General features: G+C 47.5%; 1 protein-coding gene across 1 annotated transcript in view; it reads left to right on the top strand.

Annotated features, from left to right (window-relative positions):
* Positions 1-19,760, top strand: part of CSMD2 (CUB and Sushi multiple domains 2) — a 112,855-nt gene that overhangs the window by 20,176 nt on the left and 72,919 nt on the right. Inside the window, exons 11-16 of the mRNA XM_058661032.1 lie at positions 641-850; positions 1,516-1,704; positions 5,886-6,063; positions 7,186-7,331; positions 15,810-15,890; positions 16,315-16,428. Coding sequence (XP_058517015.1) covers positions 641-850; positions 1,516-1,704; positions 5,886-6,063; positions 7,186-7,331; positions 15,810-15,890; positions 16,315-16,428 — 918 coding nt within the window. The remainder of the gene's footprint in view (positions 1-640; positions 851-1,515; positions 1,705-5,885; positions 6,064-7,185; positions 7,332-15,809; positions 15,891-16,314; positions 16,429-19,760) is intronic.

Genomic DNA, 19,760 nt, shown 5'->3' with positions numbered 1-19,760 from the left:
GTAATGGTGCAGTCGATGTCACAGTGTGATATGGGCATTTTTCAACACTCAGTAAATGCATTTCTTGAATAATCTTTTCCATGGTCATCTAGTTTAGAAAAAAAATCTCATCAGGAAACGCATTTTAATATTCCCACCTCTGTTCTCCACAAGGGGCACATGCATATGCGCTTTAAGAGCTTAATTGAGTCCATGTCAGCTGTCAGGTTGCTGGATCTGGATTAAGCCACTGGGATCCCAGGAAGGGAGCAGTTGGGACAGTGTAGGTACTGCTAAGCCTTATGCTTCCGAGCTGTCTTAAACATTCTGGAAAATGTGAGTGTTGGCTATGATGCTTGAGGGTGATGTTGTTTATTAAGTAAAAAGTTTGTTCTTGAGTAAAAATTGCTTTGATGCTGATATCAGATCTATGAATCAAAACTGAAGCAGGTGAGCCTTGTTTTCAAAAACATACAGTGGGCTTGGGATGGAGTAGTGAAGTAACAGGTGCTTTCGTTTTGGATAAATCATGGACTTGGCAGTCCTGCCTGAAGATGAGATCCAGGGAGGTTTCCAGGGAGCCCTTGCTGGGTGTGGTTGCGGTGTGTGGTGGAGCAGGCAGTGCTGCTCTGGGCACTGGCTACCTCCGTGTTGCCTCCAGGAGCTCACATCCAGTTCCTGAACTTCTCCACCGAGCCCAACCATGACTTCATTGAAATCCGGAATGGCCCATATGAGACCAGCCGCATGATGGGCAGGTTCAGCGGCAGCGAGCTGCCCAGCGCCCTGCTCTCCACGTCCCATGAGACCACCGTGTATTTCCACAGCGACCACTCCCAGAACCGGCCTGGATTCAAGCTGGAGTACCAGGGTAAGGACAGGCATATCCCAAGCACCTGTGCCCACCCCATCCTCCCAGGCTGCCTGCTTGTGGCCTGGGCAAGTGGCAATGGTGGGGAGCCTGCTGGCGGCTTTGTCTCTGGCTCATTGTGCTTGCCACAACTTCATCCAAAGGGTCAACTTCCTGAACTCTATCCCCAACCCAGACGCTACCTTTTGCTGGACATGCATGCAGCTGTCATCGCCCCTGCTCACCCACCTGACCCCTCAGCCACTTCCCCTGGGCTGGGCGGCTGACAAAGACCAAAGGCGTGTTTCTCACAGCTCTGAGTGTTGGGAAGCGCTAGGTAAGGCTGAGTCCCAGGGTGCAGAGATCTACTGCTTGGTTCTTGCTGTGTCCTTACCCATAGAGGGAGTGAAGGAACTCTCTGCCTCCTATTAGTATTATTGGCATTATTGTTGCTGTTGTTAATTTGAAAGACAGAGATCAAGACAAAGGCAAAAAGAGATCTCCCATCCACTGATTCCTTCTTTATACACACCTGACAGCTGAGTCTGGGCCAGGCTGAAGCCCGGAGCCAGGAATTCAGTGTGAGTCACCCACAAGGGTGCAGGAACCCATGCTATTCTGCCTCTGCAGCTCCTGCCTTCTGGATGGAAGAAACTAAAGCCACTTTTTCTTCCATACTTTTCTAGCCTATGAGCTTCAGGAGTGCCCAGATCCAGAGCCCTTTGCCAATGGCATCGTGAGGGGAGCTGGCTACAACGTTGGGCAGTCAGTGACCTTTGAATGCCTCCCAGGATATCAACTGATGGGCCACCCTGTCCTCACGTGCGAACATGGCACCAACAGGAACTGGGACCACCCTCTGCCCAGGTGTGAAGGTATGGCCCTCCCTCGTCCTTGCTAACTCTCCCTGGGTGGTCAGAGACTGGTCCAGAGAAGCCACTTGTTCAGAGAAGCACCTGCTCCCTGGGATCTCTAGTCCATCCCGTTTTCATGTGAACGTGACCTAGTTTGGCTGAGGAGAGATTCCTGGGGACAGAGTGCTCGGCCAGCATGGGGAACACCTAAAGGAGATGTGAGCCACAACCCACCTAGACAGGCCTTGAAAAGGTCCACCCAGACAAGCTGAATGTTCCCCATCAAAAGGGAAGGCGCACATGAGCGTGAGGGAGGCCAGTGGTGTGCAGAAGGGTGGAGAAGTCAAGGGAGACATGGCCCCTTCCCCAGGGGAGAAGAAAACACAGCCTGTGTATAACACATTGCTTCCCTGACCACTGTCAGCTGATGGATCACTGTCAGCCAGTGGATCGCTGTCAGCCAATGGGTCGCTGTCAGCCAGTGGATCGCTGTCAGCCGATGGGTCACTGTTGGCCAGTGGATCACTGTCAGCCAGTGGATCACTGTCAGCCTGTTTCGGCCGGCTAGGCTGGTAATGTGGCACGGCAAAGGATCTGGGGATGAGGCGCCGACACGCGGAGACCTGGGATGGTGGAAATGTCTCTCCCCGGCCTCTCTCGAGGCTGCTTTTATTGCCTCCACTCTTGACCTTTCACCTAGTTCTTGTTTACGCTTTGCCCCACACCCTCATTAGCAGAATATTGGCTACAGCTGAGTTCCATTAGACCAGGTGCTTTCAGCCCCAAGCCCACTGCCTGTAGTGCTCAGCTTAGCAAGTGCTAACCAACTCCTTAGCCCACAACATCGGCCAATGGGTCACTGTCGGCCAGTGGATGGCTGCCGGCCGATGGGTCACTGTCGGCCAGTGGATGGCTGCCGGCCGATGGGTCACTGTCGGTCAGTGGATCACTGTCAGCCGATGGGTCACTGTCAGCCTGTGGCACTCTGTCGCACATATATCTGGAGAGAGCTGGTGTATTCCCAGGAGCTGTTGTTGACATTTTCTCAAATCCTCTTCCTTAACCAGGACCTTGAGGAAGATGGCGAGTGGCTGTGTGCTGCCCCTGCTCCCATCTGCACACCTCAGCTCTGAGGCCCAGCAGTTGCTCAGAGAAGAGGCTAACGTCTGTCTTGAAAGTGGGGGAGAGACAGGGCTGGTACCCCAGAAAGAGAGTACTCAGCTCTGGAATCAGGTCACCGGGTCTCCTCCCTGGAAGCCCCAGATCCTGGCGCTCCCGCTGCTTCCTTAGTAAAGTGGGACTCCTAGATCACTTCATGTGATATAGAGGACCTCACCAGTGATGGGTGGCCATGGCTCAGGCTCAGCAGTAACCCCAAGAGAATGAGACTGTGCGTACGTCCCTGGCTGAGCAGGTGCTGGGTGCAGTACTGTCATTTCTGATACTGTTTAGCCCCTCTCACACCCCCGAGCAGTGTCCCAGACTCCTAGAACCATCCTGTGCTTATGCAGAGGATCCGTCCTGGGTCAGTGCCTGGTGACGTGCTCTGCGCCCAGCTTCCCTTGCTGCCTTCTCGCTCCTGGCGCATGATGCAGCTGGGGCGGGTTTCTCTCAGCCCACTCCTCTCCTCTCTAGAGCCACAGATTCCAAAGTTATTTTTCCATCTACTGCCTTTTTCAATCATCTCCTCCTTTGCCACTGAAATGCTGTTTTTGGGACTTTGTCCCTTCTTTGTCTCACCTCCATGTCCCCCAAATGCTGCAGTTCTTTGGCTGACATTTATACCTACATGAGGGGCATGCACAAGGTTTGTGAAAAACAGACTGAAGCAATCAGTTTATTTTAGCAAGAAGCTTCTAAATATTTGTGGGAAATACATGTGAGAAAACTGGTCTTTCCAAGGCCTTTCCACCGAAATTAACATACCCTTCAGTTCCATTTTCTGTGAACTTTTCAAAGTTCCCTGTGTATTCAGTGTTCACTCTGCTTTCGCTTACTTCGGCGGCATCTGCATCCCAGTCTTGGCGTGTTCTACGGCTGAACATGCTCAGAATGGAACTTCTCATCTCTGTTTCCAGGAAGCAATGACGACTCCGACTGGTGGGCTACCCCTTAATGTGGGTACCCACCTTTTTGCTCGCTCCCACATTCCCAAGTGCTGTCCCTGAGTCCTAAATGTCTTTCAAATGTTTCTGCTTCTTTCTGACAACTGCCTCTACCTTAGCTGAGGCCACCAATGGCCTGGCTTTCCTCTGCTGGCCTCTTCAATGGGCTAATTCCACCCCTCGTTGAGCCAACCTAGTCTCAGGCTCCTCGATGCTTGCTTCTCAATACAGCGAGAGAAACTGTTACGGGATGCAAGCAAGATCACACCAGACATGTCAAAGGTTTATTAAGGAGTCTTTATTAACCAAGCTTGGTGATAATAGAGCATACTAGAAATAGCAAATCACAATCTAACCAATCATAACCCAACCAAAAATAATCCAAAAGGGGAACAAATGGTCATTACCCTTAAGTTTATCCATTAAGTTGAAGACCTATGTCCCAGCTTCCCCAGTACTACAAGTTATCCTAAAAGACACACACAAATAACCTGGATACACTTACAAAGCTGCAGACATTCACCTTTCCCTGGCTTCTCTGCCCACAGTCCATCACTGCTAGGCCTCATCTCTCCTGGAACTCCTGATAGTACACAAACTAGAAACAACATTACTATATCCATTGTCCCATCTAAGCAGTACACAGGGACCATGATTACTCCAACTAGCAGAGCCAGTAATATGGACAGGGAGAGGGTCTGGGAATGAAACACCAACAGGAGACCAGTGATGGTAGAAGTCTCTACAAAGTCTTGCTTTATTGCTCCATCACCTCTCCTTATATACTCTTCCCCCCACATCCTAATTTAGCCAGGATATTGGGTGCAGATGGGTCCAATTAAGTCAAGGTGTTTTTAGCCACAAACCCATTTCCTGTTCCTGCCCAGCTCAAGGAACACTAATCAACCCCTTAGCCCGCTGTCAATGGGTGCTGGCTATCACTGGCTACACTTCATGTCAAAACCTTCAAAACTTCCGATGTGGATTCCTTGCTGGTGCTCCGAGGCCAACCAAGGCATCCCTTCACACCTCAGGGTAAAGTCCAGACCCTTGCGGGAGCACCCCATACCCCACAGGACCTAGTACACACCTCTCATCTGCTCACAGCCTCTGCGCCCAGCTAAGCAGAAATGCTGCCTTGCCCCTGATTCTTAAGACATGTTCCTTCCTCACCTGACAGCCCACCTTACCTCCCCCCTTGCCCACAGCCCTCATTGGCCCTCGGGACTGAGTCTAGAGGTGAGCACTCCCAGGAACTCTTCTCTACTCTCACACACCAGAGAAGAGGCTCTTTCAGGGGTCCCATGACACTGCTCAATGATGATCAGCTTCGCCCTGTGTTGTACATGCTTGATCCCCATCAGCCAAAGCAATTCCACTTCTGACCAAGGAGCTTAGGAGTTTTCTTGCCCCAGTGCCACTGGTCATCCTTCTTCCTGGTGACTGGGCCCTCTACGCGCCCCCCTACCTAAGACTCCATCAGAGTGAGCCCAAAAATGGATGTTGCCTTGAAGGAATGGAAAGGTAAGAAGAGATGGCCATGCCTGGGCGTCAGAGGCCATCTCTGGAAGCAGGTGCAGGGCCGGGCATTCTGCACACATCCCTCACCTTATGGCCACCACAGTCCTATGAAGAATACTCTTGGCTCCACCTTGCAGGTGAGGAAAGACTCAGAGAGAAAAAGACTGAACTACTTGTCAGCAGTCATCTGGTCAACAGATGGCTTTGCTCTCCTTGGCCCTTGGCTTTTAAACTAGCCACAAAATCCCTCAGCTCTCAGTCAGATCCACTCTAGAGAAAGCAAATCAGAGACATTTTCCTTTTCAAACATTCTTAGGCCTAGCACTGTCTTGGCCCTGACATCTGCTTGTCACCACCCTGGAAGGGAGAGAGGAAAGCTTGACCAATCAATAGGTCTCTTCCACAGCACAGAAAGAGGGAGCAGAAGGAGGGAGGGAGCAGGTCCATGGGGGCACCTAACAGATGGAGTCCCTGCTCCCCACCCTGCCTCCCCATGCCTGGCAGGATGATCTGTGCCAGGAGCTGGGATTTCCTGGGTTCTAGGCTCTCAGCACATGCCACCCTCTGTGTCTGCAGTGCCTTGTGGCGGGAACGTCACTGCCTTCAACGGCACCGTGTACTCCCCGGGGTACCCACAACCATACTCCAGCTCTCAGGACTGTGTCTGGCTCATCACCGTGCCCATTGGTCATGGCGTCCGTCTCAACCTCAGCCTGCTGCAGACAGAACCCTCTGGGGACTTCATCACCGTCTGGTAAGGCCAGGTGCCACATGGACAGCCCCTGAGAGAGGAGCATTTCTCAGGCTGGAATCTGGGCTGCCCATCTGTTGGTTCACACTAGCCAGAGTGGAACAGTTTCCAAGGGAAGCAGCGCTTGAGTTTCAATTGAACTTTGCAGAATCAAGCTGTGACCACTCACAAGGAGAGAAAGGAGAGGAGTGGCTCCTGGCTGGGCCACCTGCTCGGGGGCCAGTGAAAGCACCAGTAGACATGTAAAGGGGAATGGACATGGGTACTTCTCTCAGTGTTTTCGGCCTTCTGAATGTACCTGAGACAAGTTACTGAGAATAATGAGGGAAGCAAGTTTTGCTGGAACTTGGGTTAAGTCCCATTGGTCATATCATGCAGAGCCAACACTGACCACCAGAACTTCTGTTAATTGTCTTTGCTGCCCAGCATGGCAGCCACAAGCCACAGGTGGCAACTGAGCACTTGACTCTAGAGTGACTGATGAGCTGATGAGTTTGATTTTAATTTGAATCTGTTGAAATGTTAAGTAGTCATGTATGGCTAATGATTACTGAACCAGACAGCCCATAATTGAGTCAGATAGCCATACGTCATACTCTGTGAAGTGTTGGTTGATAAGTGTAACTTCTGAGTTGTTGTGTGTGTGTGTGTGTGTGTTTTTTTTTTCGAACTACTGGACCTTTGGATGTAGGCGTAACTTTTAAATGCTTTTGTGTGCAGGTGACTGCCCCTAGGGAATACTCAGGGATTTCCCCCTTCCGAATTCCCTGGGATGGGTAACTGATATCAGACCACCCTGGGTTGATTTCCAGTTTGACCAAGCAATGGGCTGAAGATGCTGGGAGGAGCTGGCTGAGATCTTTTGCTCAGAATGGTCATGTGGGTTTGTCTTCACTTCAGGTGTGAGAAAGTAGGGCTGGCATGGAAAGCAGCAGGAGGGGCCTGCACTCATCCCATAGCCCAGACCACAAGCACTCATAGTAAGATCCATGGCCCTGTCCCAGGAGCCCATTGAGGAGATAGAGTGTGGCAGTCAGTGTATCTCAAGGGCACTGATGGCATAGGGACCAGAGGCAAGCAGCACAGGGACTGCTGACAAGCCAGACCCTCCTTTCCTCCTTGCAGGGATGGGCCACAGCAGACAGTGCCACAGCTCGGAATCTTCACCAGGAGCCTGGCCAAGAAAATTATGCACAGCTCATCCAACCAGGTCCTGCTGAAGTTTCGCCATGAAGCGGCCATGGGCGGGATCTTTGCCATCGCCTTCTCGGGTCAGTACGGGCACCTAGTCTCATGGGAAGGGCCTGGGCCTCAAGTCAAAGCTGGGCTGGACTCCTGGCCCCAGCACCCACAGATAGTAGGGCTTGGAGTGAGCTTCAGAGACTCTTGGGGGCTCCGTATAACTCCAGAGTTACAAGAAGATAAAGTGCTGATCTGTGTGAGAACTCCCAGGACAGGACTCTGCCAGTGCAAGCCCCTTTCCAGCTCCCCTCTTCTGCATACCACTGGGTCAAGGGGCACCTGAACTGGTCCTTGGTGCCAAGCCCAGGCCTCCCCACATCCACCATTCACATAGACTCATGGGCTGTGATGTCTACTCCCCTTGTGGCCCAGTGTGTCCCTGAGCACCTTCTAGAGGGCTGCCTCCCTCTGAAGGACTCCAGGGCCTCTGCTCACCTCCCAGGGAGTGGGCTTTTGGCTTGGGGGTTGGTGGTTTTTGTTCTGGTGTGTTGTTTTTGTTTTGTTTCTTTTGGTTTTATTTTTCACAAATGAAAACATGATGATTTCAAGCAGGAAAAGCATGAGCAACTCAGGGTAGGTTTGCCTTTGTTGCAAACCCATTTGCTTCTAAGAGTTCAAAGTTCTGGAACTGCGTATTTTTTGTTTTAGCCAACACTCTAGAAAGTTCTCTGCAGTGTTCATGTTTGCTATGGACAGAGCATTCTGTATATTTGAAGTGGACGTCAGTGGAGCTGGAACATATTCCAGCCCCCACCTTGGCCCAGGCACCAGTGGCCTTGGTGACCCTCCCCTTTAACCCCCAGTGGGATGAGAGGCTTGGGGGCTTTTACTTCTACCAGTGCTGTGAGTTATTGAGATGGGCATAATCATACTCATAGAGGAACTAACGGGACGGTTCTGAAAAGTGGTCATAATGGTGCAGATAGAATTGGGATGAGCACTGTACCCTTTTGGTGCTGGAGTAGCCACCCTGGTGTAACCATGCAGTGTTAATGCTTTGTACATGCAACTTGAGTATGTTCAGTGCTAGGTCTGTGGAAAAGACTGCGCTAGAGAAACAAGTGGTTGTGGTTACCACTCCTAGAGGCTATAGCCCAGGATAAGCACAAACAGGAGCTGAGACTCAGCTCCATTTTCCATGCCCCTGCTGCTGGGCACCTGTAACTCTACTGATGCCACTCAGATTCCCTGTAACTGTCCCACAGCAGGATCGAGTGGCCGCTAAGTCATAGGCCTGGGTTCAAACCTTGACTCTGCTACTTCAGAGCTCTTGCCTTTCAAGTCTTTCATTTCACCTTTCTGAGTCGCAATGTTGTTGCCTGCATATTTATGATTTTTAAGCATTTAAAGAAGCAGAAAGAGACAAGCAGAGACCATGCTATCACCCATTGGTTCCCATCTAAAATGCCCACAGTGGTCCAACTTGGCCAGAAACAGTGGACTCCATCCAGGTCTCTTACATGAGTGACAGGAAGCATTGCACCTGAACCATCACCTGCTGCCTCCCAGGGTGCACATTTAACAGGAAGCTGGAGTCGGGAGCAGAGCTGGAACTTGAATCCAAGCACTCCAGTATGGATGCAGAAGTTCCAAACAGCATCTTCACCACTAGACCAAATGCCCACCCCAGTATCTCAGTTAAATAAAACAATGCTCACCTCCAGGCACAGGGCATAAAAAGCACCACATACATGGCAGCTTTTAGTAGCCATCATCATTATGAATAGCATTCTATTGACAGATTGACAGTGTGATATAACCTTAGTACTGGGTTGTTTCTCTTGTTACTGTTCCTATAGCTGAGCCCTCAGGACCAGATCAGGGAGTTGCACACAGCCCCAAGCCATCCTTGTTCCAGTTCTCCGAAGTCCCAGTTCCTTCCATGAGAGAAACCTGCCCCAGGACGTATCCTTGGCACTGTCCCCTTCTACCTGTCCAGTGAGACACAAGGCCTTTGCCATGGCCTGAAAGTACATGTCACAAATTGGCATGCCAACCACCAAATGGTGGTGTTAGGAGGCAGGGCCTTGGGGAGGTGAAGAATGGGATCAGTCCTCCTATAACACAGAACCAAGGCAACTTGTTCAGTATGAACAGACAACTGTCATGGACCAGCAGCAGGTGCTGGATTGGCCGACACGTTGTTCTTAGACTTCACAGCCCCAGAACTGTGAGAAGTATGCTCAGTTGTCCATCAGTCAGCTGCTCTACAGAAGTTTTAGAACAGCCCCTAAGCAGCTCAGACCGTAGTCCAGCACTCCTGTCACTGGAGGAACAGGCAAAGGCCTGAGACAAGAGAGGAAGTGCTGTGCTGTGCCCAGGTCAGCAGGCTCTGGAGGGCTGAGAGAGCAGGAGGCAGGAGAAATCCAGTCTGAGCCTGGTCACAGAGTGCGTCATTCACACAAAAAGTGCATGTCACGTGAGTGTGAGTGGGAAGAACGCCGGGGACCTTCCTCTGCCCACTCTCCTTCTCCCGCCCGGAGCCAACCATGATCTCATTGCTTGCATTTCTGATTCTGTGCCACGTGTATGTCTCATCATGTGTCATGTCATTTCTATTATAGAAACAGAATCATTCTAGAAATGTTCTTCTGTGACCTGATTTTGTCTCTCCATTTTTGAAACTTGTGCTGATACCTGTCACCATCCCTGGTTCATTTGTCGAGGTTCCGTGAGATTCCATGCATGAGAACAGTACAGTTCATCTGCTTTGCTGTTAAGGAGCCTCTTCGTTATTGCCCTTCAAGCAGTGGGGACGTTGTTGTCTATCCCTTCTTGTGAGCACAGTAGTCTTTCTTGAGCCCAGTTCTCTGGGTAGAATCATTAAGGTTGAGCGTATTTGTGCACTGCTTCACCAGGAAATGCCAAATATGTCCGACAAAGCTGGTGTGATATTGATATTCTTCCCAGCAACCAGGAAGAGCTCCCGGTATTCCACAGCTTTGCCAGCACAAGGCTTTGTTGGATGTTTCCATTTGTCTCGATCTGGTTGGTTCGTTTGTGAGATGCCTGCGCCCCATGCAAGGACAGAGAGATGAAAGATAAGGAAGTGCACAGTGAAATCTTTGTAGTTTATAATAAGGCCCATGAAAGAAACAGATGAAAGGCTGAGAAGTGAACGTCAAGGTGGAGAACTCGCCTGGCATGGAATAATAGTGGAAAACTTAAGCAATGGTATTCGGGACACGAGCTCCAGGAAAACAAAGGACCACAACTTGAAGAAAACCAAGAGTGGGGCGAGGGTAGGAGGAAGGAGTGTTGACCTGCCTACAGGTAAGCGTCAGCCCTAAGTTAACCTGCTTTTGCTTTAAAGATCACTAAGCAGAGGGGAAAATACCTGAAGAAAACCTGAAAAATCCTGTGACTTTTTAATAGGAAAACAAGATCTGAACTATAGAAGAAACGTTCTTGAAAACACACGTATGATTTCAAACCAGAAGTGAACTTTAGAAGGCATGTGCTTCTAGCATCTGAGTGTGGATAACATGGATTCAGAATTAAAAGCCAGATGATAAAAGAGCAGGCACTGATGAGAAGGGAGCTGTGGTGGAGCTAAGCGCTCCCCTTCCCTCCCTGGACATGGCGACCCCACCGCCATTGTTTGGGACAAAGCCAGATCAGGGTGAGGGAGGTCAAGAACCACTGTGACCCAGGCCAGGGTGCCAGGAGGGAGCAGAGGGTCCATGCCGAGGGGCTGCCTGGCCTGGGAATTGGTGCCCATGAGGAATGAGGAGCTATGTGTCCAGGGAGAGACGTTGTGTGGGATGTAGAGTTCTAAACAAAGGCAATAGACCTCTTCATAAGACACTGGAGCCTCCTCAGAATGCAAATTAGCCTGGGAGGAGAATGGCAGTACCATTGGGTAAAGAGGGGGTCCACCTCCCACGTGGAGGTGAACGTGGGAACTCGATTCCATGATTCCACAGGATCAAGTGGGAAACTAAGTTAATGTGGCAAAGACCACAAAGGGCTGGTTTCTGCTGTCAGAGCACAGGTGACAAGCAGGGGTGGGCAGCATTTCAAGTGTACCAGTCCCACTAGACCCACTGGATTTGAACTGGGCTCACGCTATGGACACATGATTTTCTCTGTGTGGACCATATGTGTGTGATCACATGTGTGTGTGTGCATACATCCCAGCATACCTTAGGCATTCCCAGTGAGTGGACTTCAAAGTAGTGACTTCCATCTAGACCAGAATCTGGGTTGTATTTTCCACAAAATTGGACCAGGGCCCCTTGATGGAGTGGCTGATCCTAGGGCTTGGGCAGAGAAAAAGTACAAGACCAGCCAATAGCATCTTCTTCGTAAAAAAATAGGGGAACAGAGGCAAGTGTTGGGCATAGCAGGTTAAGTCACCGCCTGCCACACTGGTATCCACATGGAGACATTTTGAGTCCCAGCTGATCCACTTCTGATCCAGCTCCCTCCAAATATCCTGCGAAAAGCAATGGAGAATGGCCCAAGTCCTTTGGCTCCTGCCTCCTGCATGGAAGGCCCAGATGAAACTTTTAGCTTCTGGCTTCGACTTGGTCCAGCCCTTGTCACTTCAGCCATCTCAAAGTAAACCAGTAGGTAGGGAGTCTCTCTCTCTCTCTCTCAGTCTCTCCCTCCCTCTCTGCAACTGTTTCAAAATAAATGATCTTTTTTTAAAATAAAAGTGAAAATATTGGTAAAAAAATCAAGTAGGAAAATTCCCAAGGAATAATAGGAGTCAAAAGAACACAAACACTTGGATAACAACGAACCATATAGGGTCCTGTGGATGTCAAGTCCATATGATCACAACAAATGATCATCTGGCGGATAAAACAGGGCCCCGTGAAAGTCCAAACAGGTACAAGTAAGTGAGTGAATGAATGAATGAATAAAATATTATGAGACTATTTGCATCATTTCTAAGTACATCCTCACACTGTAGTTAAGAGTAGCTTTCCAGCAGTGCAGCCTGGAAGATGCTGCCTTAATCATAGGATGCAAATTAGGCCCACCCTCAGCAGCAGGTCAGAGTGCACCTGCCCCCTCTGAGGGAGCGGAATCAGCATCGTTTCCACCACAGTCCAGGCAACACTGCACAGCCTGTCTCTTCACAGGAGCCGTCACACAGCCCTCCACGGAGAGGCGTCTGTGACTCCCTTGCACATGTTCTCCACACATGTCACGCTCAAGAAAGTTCAGGAAAGATGCTGGAACTGTCCCAGAGTACAGGAAACCAGAGCGAAATACACGTAACCTGGAATGCTGGCCCAGTACCTTTTGTTATCAATGACTGCATCAGCTGTATCAGGCAGGTGGGGAAGCGTGTTAGCAGCAGTTCAAGGACTGCATGGCAGTAATGGAGCTGTGTGAGTTTCCTGGTTTTGAAAGGTGGTTCCTGATGAGGTGCGAAAATGTGCTTATTTGTGGGAAATGTATGCTAAGATGGTGGGGGGTAGGAATCAATGTATGGGCAAATTTACTTTGAAATGATTCATGGGGGAAAAAAAGCTTTTTTTTTTTTGACAGTGCTTAAGAAATTTCATGCACAGCAGAAGTAAAAGAATCTTATTTTGGTGCAAGACATTTGTGAAATCCACGCAGGTTTTTGCCATAACATTCATTCTCCAGTAACTGTGAAAATTCCTTGTATGCATGGATTTCAAAGTCGTTTGCACCAAAATAAATGTATCTTTTAATCTTAGTTTTCCACGAACTTTTCCATACTGCAACTTTTTCCTCTACCTCTGTGGTCATTTTACAAGTTTTACTGACAAGGAAAGCGACATAATAAAAAATAAGGCTGGAAAGAAACACAGCCGCACAGTTTGAATCTGCACAAAAAAGCAGCAAAGAGCTGAACCGATACTGTAGGAAAGCTGCTGAGCGATGTGGAAGACGCAGCAGGTGGCACCAAGAGGAAAAGGGCAGAGATTTGGAAGTGGAGTCCAGACGATGGGAAATAGGAGATCCAGCGACCCAAGAGCCGACGCAGAAGTGGGAAGCCTTGACGAAGAACCAACGGCAGGCGCTGGAAAGTTTCTGAGAGGAAAGAAAAGCTGCCTGCTGAGGAGCAAGAAAACCAGTCTGGGAGGCGTTTTCAGACCAAGGATGGGAATGCAGGCTGAGGAAGTTGTCTCGGAGCATTAAATTACAAGAACATAGAGGAGACACTTCTATGGAGGAGAAAGACACTTCTTCAGAGGAGAATGAAAAGTACAGGGCAAGACGCAGTCATTCGCAGGAATTCAAGAGCCTAAAATGAGAGTCTCTATCTGACCTGTCCTTTCAAGGATGTAATCAGCCAGGGAGGCACGAATGAGCCAGTAACTCGGATGAAGACGTTCACATGAGAAGACAGAAACAGGGAAACATTGACACTAAGCCCAACTTCAGAATGTAAATGCAATAAAAACTCTTACAATGTTTTAAAAATATATAGGTTTACGGTCACAAGTTGATGAATGGGAGAAGCATCAAAGACTGTCCTAAATGTTCATGCAGGTAGAATCAGTAGTTACTGTTTGCTGGCTGGCTTTAGTTATAGAAATAAGTGTGGCAAGAATGCATTGCAGGTACTGATGAGTTTAAAATAGAGTGTAATGCTTCCAGATGACTAAAGGAAAAAGTGTGTGAACCATAACCGTGACAGGAAGCATAGAAAGGCGAAAGGACTGTTTAGGAACAAAGGTATGGAAAACACTAAATAAAATCAAGCAGTAAAATAAACTCATCCTAATATTATGAGAAATGCAAACGGGATAAATTCCAACTCCCTGTTACCAAAACAAAGGCTCTTAGCTTCAGTTAAATACGGCTCAACTGCCTCTCTTTACTGGAACCTAAGTAAGACAGAGTGACATCACATGATCATTTTTTCCCACTTAAAGCAGAGCGGGGTCCTAGTTAGCATTCATCCAAGAGTGCATTCCTGAGATTCAGTAGATGTCCAACTTTTTGAAAGGTCACTCCCTGTACTAATCATTCCTAATCTGAAAAAGAAATTTTTGAAAATCATGAACAATGCAGGTGTAGGATTTCATCACATACTTATTTAAATTTCAAAACATTAGAAACCTAAATGTTTAGTAGCAAGGTGTCTGTGAAATAAGTTCTAGAAAATGTAGATTATTAAATCCTATAAAGTTCTTCCAGTTGCATTTTAGAAGAAATATCATTAGCATGAGGAAATTTCTGCAATATAGTAATAAATATGCAAAAACCAATGCAAAGTATGTGACATTATGATGCAAATTGTGAGGGAAAAATATTTTTATATGCAGAGAGTAAGTTCTCCACAAACTTACAGTAAAAGGTTAACAGTGGTTATCTCTGAGAGGATAATGGATGAGTTTAATTTTCTTCCTACTGCTCCACAGAAGAGCTCAGTTTTTATTTAATGACAGTGTATTGCATTTGTAATTTTTTTTTTAAAAAGTGCTGTTTTAAAAACACAGCAGGGATTATGAGAATTTTGAAGATAACAAGGGGACTTCAAAGAGTTCATGAAAAATGAAATTAAAATGTAAATTCTTTTTGGTACAAAAATGTTTTGAAATTCCATCAGAGAGAGAATCTACAAGAAGCTCAGGAGCTGTGCATCTGGTCTCCCAGTCAGGGCACTGCATGGCCACCCATATCCCACCTCAAAGTGACTGGGTTCCAGTTCTGTCTGCTCTCAATTTCTGCTTCTTGCTCATGGTCACCCTGGGAGGCAGCAGTTGGCAGCTCAAGTAATTGAGACTTGTGTTCTGGGCCCCCCAGCTTTGGCCTGGCCCATCCCAAGTCACTGAACCTAGAGACAGAAGGAGATCTCACTATATCTGTCTACCTGCCTGTGTCTCTCTGACTCTCAAATAAATGAAATCATTAAATTGTTAAAGCAATAGATGCTCATGAAAAATGTTTGTTGTGGGAACACTATGCATGAATTTCAAAACTGTATGTAGGAAATGAAACCCAGATTATAAGCGCACACTGAACCCTAACTCAGTAACAGCACACTGCCCTCTTAGGAGTGAATCCTAATTCAGAAAGCAAACGGAAGGCCAAAGGGAGACAAGCTAACTTCAGGGCATGCTCAAGGAACTCACACAGGATCATGGAAATACAGGGTCTGGGAGAAGCCAGACTGGATTCAAATCCTGCCTGTGCCACTCAGTTCCTGTTTGACCTAGAGGAAATAGTCTCCCTTCTGAACGACACCTGCCCAAATGCAGCTTCCAGGGTGAACTCCTGAATCTACAGTTTCCTACTGATGCAGTTCCTGGAAGGCAGCAGGGATGGCTCAAGTGACTGGGTCCCTCCCACCTGTGTGGGAGACCTGGATGGAGCTCCCAGCCTGTGGCTCTGGCCCAGCCCAATCATGCCATTGGGAGTATTTGGGGAATACACCAAAAGAATGTAAGAATGCATTGTCCCTAATATTAACAGTGTGAAAGAATGAGGAATGAGAAAGTAAAGAACCGAACAATGAATGACTGATGAAGAGCTGCACACCAACTGACTTCTCTGTCTTCATTCCCTTTCAGCTTATCCACTCACCAAATGCCCTCCTCCCACCATCCTCCCCAACGCCGAAGTCGTCACAGAGAATGAAGAGTTCAACATAGGTACCACTTGCAAGCCAGCAAGAACCCGGGGGAGGACAGCGGTGAGGGCTGGCCAGAGGGGTTCACCTCTCCCTCCTGTCTGTGGACTGAAAAAGTAGACCTGTGCCAAAAGACTGACAGTCCCAGACTAGAGCTTGCATCGAAAGGTTCATCACTCTTGCTTGTATCTGGGAAAAGGAGCTAGGAATGCCCAGGAATCTGGGTAGCATGTTTTTGAGAAGGGAATCTATATGTGACCATGTCCTGTAACAGCACGTCCTAACACAGCATGTCCTATAACAGCACCTGCCTTATGACTGGAGCTGAGCGCCTTAAGCCCTGTTGCTGATGTTCTTACCTAGACGTGAGCTCCAGGGAGCAACGGGCACCCAGCAACCCCTCCCAGACTTCTCCGGAGAAAGTTCATGCCTGTCTCTCTTCACAGGTGACATCGTTCGCTACAGGTGCCTCCCTGGCTTCACCTTGGTGGGGAATGAAATCCTGACCTGCAAACTTGGCACGTACCTGCAGTTTGAAGGCCCACCCCCACTCTGTGAAGGTAATCACCCTGAGCTCCATCTTCATCAGCACCCATGCTCTTCTTCCTTGTCTCGGTGCTCAGTCACTGCCCACAATATAAGGCCGTGGGGTGAATGTGGCGTGAGCACGTGCTCTCCATAAGGCCTGTGCCCTGATCAGAGATGTGGAAAAGTGGCAGGTATAATTCTGCTCTCCTTGGTACTCATCTGGGCTTTCCCTGAAAGTGCATCCTCAGCATTCCTGGGAGGACTTCAGGGAGGGGTGGGCTTCTGCTCCCGTCCTCCGCTTCAGGAGTGTGAGTGTGCTGCAGGCCCTGAGTGCTGAGCCAGGCAGCCAGATGACCACAGCTGCCCTCATTCTGGGCCAGTGCCTCCGCAGCAGGTGAATTCTCTCGACTTTGGTCTCCCAGCAGACACCTTTGACTGCTGAGGCATCTGGCCTAGGGTAGGACACCTACCTAGTGGTCCTGGGAGGCTGAGGTGAACTACAGAGGTAACCATATAACCATCGAAAGTGCTTTAGAACTCTCCCTATGCCGGTTAGCTGCTCTGCATTGGTGATCATTAGTATCATAACGAGTACTTCTGTTTCAACATTGTTACTCCAAGCGCAAATGTTTGGTAGCCTGTGGATGCAGAACTCAGCCTGTTCTGCAATCAGAGAGCATGGACAGGGAGAATTGATAGTAAGAACATTCACAAAGAAGACAGGAACCACAAGCTGCAGCGCTGGCCCCACCCCCACCCCCCAGTGAATGCAGAATCTCACTGTTTATTTTGTTTATTTTATTTTATACTCCTGCCTGACAACCAAGTCCCAATGTAGATGGACTGCAGTTCCAGAATGCCCTGGACTGCTCCAGCCACGGCTTCTCGCCCCCTGCTGCTGTTCCTATACCTACATGGCCCTGTCTGTCTTGGCTTTCTCCCCAGCCTCAGTCTCACAGTTTCCTCTGGGACTCAGTGCCGTTCCTGCCTCCCTCTGATATGCCCATCATGGTCTTTCTTTGTAAGCTTTACTGTTGGACTGCAATTCACATGTTGTGCAATTCGCCCATGTCCAGTACACGGTTCAGTAGTTTTTGGCATATTTTCTGTCATGAACTCATCACCACAATCAATTTTAGACCCTTCTGTCACTCCCAAATAAACACCCCCACCCCAAAAGCAGACACTCCTCATTTCTTTCCAACCCCCTTAGTCCAACACAGCCACCCAGCTGTGTTCTGTCTGCATGGTCTCGCACATTCCGGCCATGTCACATCACTAGAATCGTACAATGCCTGGTCTTCTGTGACTGCCTTTTTCTCAGTTAGTGGCATATTTCCAAGGCTCATCCATGTTGTAGCATGTTACCTTCGTTTTTGTTGTCAAATAATACTTTATTACATGGATATACCAGACTTTGTTCATTCATCATAGGTGAACATTTGGGCTATTCCACTTTTTGGCTACAACGAACTGCTATGAACTTATTCTGCACTTGTTTATAATTGGACACATGTTTCATTTCTGTTAGATACATAACCAGGAGTGGAACTGCTGGGTCAGATGGTAACTCTAGGTAGTCTTTTGAGAAACTGCAGGGCTATTTTCAAGAGCAGCTGGACGCTAGCCACCAGCAGTGTTTGAGGGATCTAACCTCTCCACGTCCTCACTGGCACTATTATCTGCCTTTTAAGTTGTAGCCTTCCTGCTGCGTGGCAAGTGGTGTCTTGCTGCAGTTTTGATGTGCATTTACCTGATGGCTACTGGTGGTGAACACCTTGTCATGTACTTACTACATATCTTTTTTGACAAAATGTCTCTCCAATCCTTTACCCATTTGATGTATATTTCATTAAAAATAATAGCTGTATAATGGCATATAGCTAGAATGTAGGATTTCAAACTTTGTCATCATAAAATGATACATATTTGAGATGATGGATGCTCATTTTAAAATTAGATTATCTGTCATTTCATTATTGAGTTGTAGGAATTCCTTATAAATCCTAGACACTACTCTCTTATAAGACAAGAAATTTTAAAATACTTCCTCCCTTTCTCTTTTGGTTTTTAAAATTTCTTTCTTTGTTTCTTTGTTTGTTTCTTTCTTTCTTTCTTTCTTTCTTTCTTTCTTTCTTTCTTTCTTTAATGATACAGTTCTATAGGCTCAGGAATTCCCTTCTTTTCATGGGTTATGAATTATCTTTTAATTTTCTTGATAATATTCTTTGAAGCACAAAAATTTTTATTTTGATTATGTCCAGTTTCTTTCCTCCCCTTTGGTCATTTGTACTTTCTATGTCATAGCTAAGAAATGAATGTTTAAAAGATTTATGACTATGGATACTTGTAAGATTTTATAGACTCAGCTGCTACACTTAGACCTTTGATCCATTTTGAGTTGATTTCATACATGGTGCAAGGTAAGGATCCAACTTCCTTCTTTCACATATGGAAATCCAGTTGCCCTGGTGCCATTTATTAAAAAACGATGTGAATCCTCAAACTTTGTTCTTTTTCAGTATTATTTAGGTTATTCTGAATCTTTTGAATTTGCTTACGAATTTTGCGATCAGATTTGCAATGTCTGAAAACAACGCAGTTGGGATTTTGGTAGGCATGAAGTTGAATCTGGACATCATTTCCACCTAGGCAGCATCAAGGCTTTCACCTGATGCCCATGGCAAGCCCTGTCACACACAGGTTCTTCAGCATCCTCTACTGTTAGGCTGACTCCATTCCTGGCTGACCCAGCTAACACCCTACCCAGCGAAGTCTTAGTTTCCTGTGACAAGTCAAGCATCAGGTCCTAGAAGCAGGCTTCTTGCTAAGGCAACATGGAAATTTGAGTGAAATGCAATTGCAAAACACAAAGAATAAGATAATAGCTAGAAAAGCATCACTCATGTCTGGAATGAAAGACTTAGAAAATCCACATCCCGTATCAGAGATCCTGAGACTGAGTATCACCTCTGCCACCCATCCAGCTGCTTACTAATGTGCCTGGAAGGCATCAGATCATGTCCCTAGGTCTCAGGTCCCTGCTACTCATCTAAGCGATCCAGACTGAGTGTAAGGCTACTGGCTCTGGCAGCCATTTGGGGAGTGAACCAGTAAATGGAAGATTTCTCACACTCCACCTCTGTAACTCTGCCTTTCAAATAAGTAAATAAGTAAATCTTTTTTAAAAATGTAACACATTTACATTTACTGCACATTTACTGCATTAAAAAACACATCAGCATTTAAAAGCTTTAAATAGTGAATATTTCTTTTATATGAAAGATGTATTTCAAATAAAAATACTATATAGATTCTGAATAAAAGGAGAAAAATATATTCCATGAATATGACTAACAAATAA

This window comes from Ochotona princeps, chromosome 2 (genome assembly GCF_030435755.1).
Source record: "Ochotona princeps isolate mOchPri1 chromosome 2, mOchPri1.hap1, whole genome shotgun sequence".
In the NCBI taxonomy this organism is placed as follows: Eukaryota; Metazoa; Chordata; class Mammalia; order Lagomorpha; family Ochotonidae; genus Ochotona; species Ochotona princeps.
Note: the sequence above shows the minus strand (reverse complement) of the source record. Positions and strands in the feature narration are given on the sequence as shown.